This window comes from Macrobrachium nipponense, chromosome 18 (genome assembly GCF_015104395.2).
Source record: "Macrobrachium nipponense isolate FS-2020 chromosome 18, ASM1510439v2, whole genome shotgun sequence".
Taxonomy (NCBI): domain Eukaryota; kingdom Metazoa; phylum Arthropoda; class Malacostraca; order Decapoda; family Palaemonidae; genus Macrobrachium; species Macrobrachium nipponense.
In genome coordinates, this window is record NC_087211.1 from 41151482 (window position 1) to 41151978 (window position 497).

General features: G+C 48.5%; 1 protein-coding gene across 1 annotated transcript in view; it reads right to left on the bottom strand.

Annotated features, from left to right (window-relative positions):
- LOC135196563 (uncharacterized) overlaps positions 1 to 235 on the bottom strand; it is a 732-nt gene extending 497 nt beyond the window's left edge. Inside the window, exon 1 of the mRNA XM_064223408.1 lies at positions 39 to 235. Coding sequence (XP_064079478.1) covers positions 39 to 235 — 197 coding nt within the window. The remainder of the gene's footprint in view (positions 1 to 38) is intronic.
- Between the last annotated feature and the right edge of the window lie 262 nt (positions 236 to 497).

Sequence of the window (497 nt, forward strand, 5' to 3'; positions counted from 1 at the left end):
CCTTCTCCCCCTCCACCACCTCCTCCTGTTCTTCCTACTCTCCTTCCTCCACCGCCTGTTCTTCCTCCCCACCTCCTCCTTCTCCTCCATCTCCCCCTCCTTCTGCTGTTCTTCCTCCTCCTACTCCACCTACACCTACACCTACACCTACACCTCCACCTCCACCTCCTCCTCCTCCTCCTCCTCCTCCTCCTCCTCTCCTCCTCCTCCTCCTCCTCCTCCTCTCCTCCACCATAGACTCGGAACAATATTCCCCTGTTCTCTTAATAATGACCCTTAACAATATCCTGCTTTGAAGCAATCATGTTTTCTTTCAACGCCACATTTCCTTTTTTTCTTGCATTAATTACCGTTCTACGCACTCGAAGAGACAAACAAATGCACAGTCAAGCAACGTCACAGAGACACGACAAGCAGACTTGTCGTGTCTGTGCGATATGCAATTATTGTTAGTATTATTATTAAGTAACACACTAACAGACAGCAGACATTTTCAA